This window comes from Pteropus alecto, unplaced genomic scaffold, assembly GCF_000325575.1.
Source record: "Pteropus alecto unplaced genomic scaffold, ASM32557v1 scaffold98, whole genome shotgun sequence".
Classification (NCBI taxonomy): domain Eukaryota; kingdom Metazoa; phylum Chordata; class Mammalia; order Chiroptera; family Pteropodidae; genus Pteropus; species Pteropus alecto.
Window position 1 is genome coordinate 9,213,419 of NW_006443570.1, and position 1,191 is coordinate 9,214,609.

General features: G+C 55.1%; 1 protein-coding gene across 3 annotated transcripts in view; it reads left to right on the forward strand.

Annotated features, from left to right (window-relative positions):
- Window positions 1-126: 126 nt before the first annotated feature.
- The window catches only part of PCTP (phosphatidylcholine transfer protein), a 23,641-nt gene continuing 22,576 nt past the window's right edge, over window positions 127-1,191 (forward strand). The window contains exon 1 of one of the 3 annotated variants that reach the window (XM_006924855.3): window positions 127-585. In XM_006924855.3, the coding sequence (XP_006924917.1) occupies window positions 445-585 (141 nt within the window). In that variant the 5' untranslated portion in view covers window positions 127-444. Of the gene's footprint in view, window positions 586-654; window positions 1,068-1,191 lie in introns of those variants that run through there. The other 2 variants (XM_015599087.2, XM_025041814.1) reach the window with 2 other exon arrangements.

Below are 1,191 nucleotides of genomic sequence, written 5' to 3' on the forward strand. Positions count from 1 at the left end.
TCAAAGGCTTCCTATCTTTTTCAGATCATGGAAAGGAGAGACCACCAAGCAGGTTTGGAGGGTATGAGGCGGGGAGGAGTACGGGATGGGCTACTGAGATGGTTTTGAAATGACACTAGTGTTTCCTCCTTCCTTCCGCCTGTCAGGAAGTCTCCCTACTTCCCTAGCCCCTCCACCCTTCCACAAACTAAGTCTAATTTTCTCTTTTTACTTCTTTCCATGCCCACTCATCTCTTGTTCAGCTCCGCCCACCTCTCTAGGCCCGCGTCTCCCTGGCTCCGCCTCTCCTTAGACTTCTCCCCTTAAGTCTCGCCTTCCCCTCTATCTCTTCTGTGTTCTTTGCCAATCACGCTGTGCCAGCGTCTCGCCCCGCTCCCGAACCCACACCGAGCCAAGCCTGTCCGCTGCCTCCCCTGCAGGCGGAGGACCTAGGGCTGCGGAAGTATGGACCGTACGGCCGGTGGCTTCTCGGAGGAGCAGTTCCTGGAGGCCTGCGCCGAGCTCCAGGAGCCCGCCCTGGCCGGGGCCGACTGGCAACTGCTGTTGCAGACCTCGGGCATCAGCATCTACAGTCTGCTAAACCAGGTAGCTGCCGGCCTGCTGGAGGACCGCAGGGCTGCAGCGGTCCGGGCCTAACCTCCCTGCGGGGAGTAAGAGGCTGCAGCGGCGGACGCCAGTACCGGGGCGGGTCTTCTGGAGCTGGGAGGAGCGAGCGCAGGGGCGGTGCTCCCAGCAGACTTTGTCCGGTGCGGGGAGTTGGGAGGTCATCCGAATACAGCCTTGTATCTGAGGCCCGACGGGGAATGTGGTTTGTTAGAAAATTTTTTAAAAAGTTAAAACGTGGGTCGGGTGATTCTTAGTCCCACGCACTTGCTTTCAAGGACATGGATTCCCCCCTCTCGGGTGGGTGCCATTGTGTGTGTATGTGGGAAGTAATCTAGGGTTTGAATATAGAATGTAGGTGGAGGAGAGACCGGACTTTTCAGAGACTGGATGTGCAGGGTGGCTGGTGTATGTGGAGAGGAGTGTTGCTGAGACGGGACCCACTGTCATCTCTAGTCATTTTAGTGAGTTGCTTTTGTTTTGTTTTGTTTTGTTTTGTTTTGGCTGCTGCCCCATCCTTGTAAGTTGCACTTAATAATTTTAGTCTAAAGCTTCAGGGAGAAAGATAAATTGAAAAGCTAGGAGGAA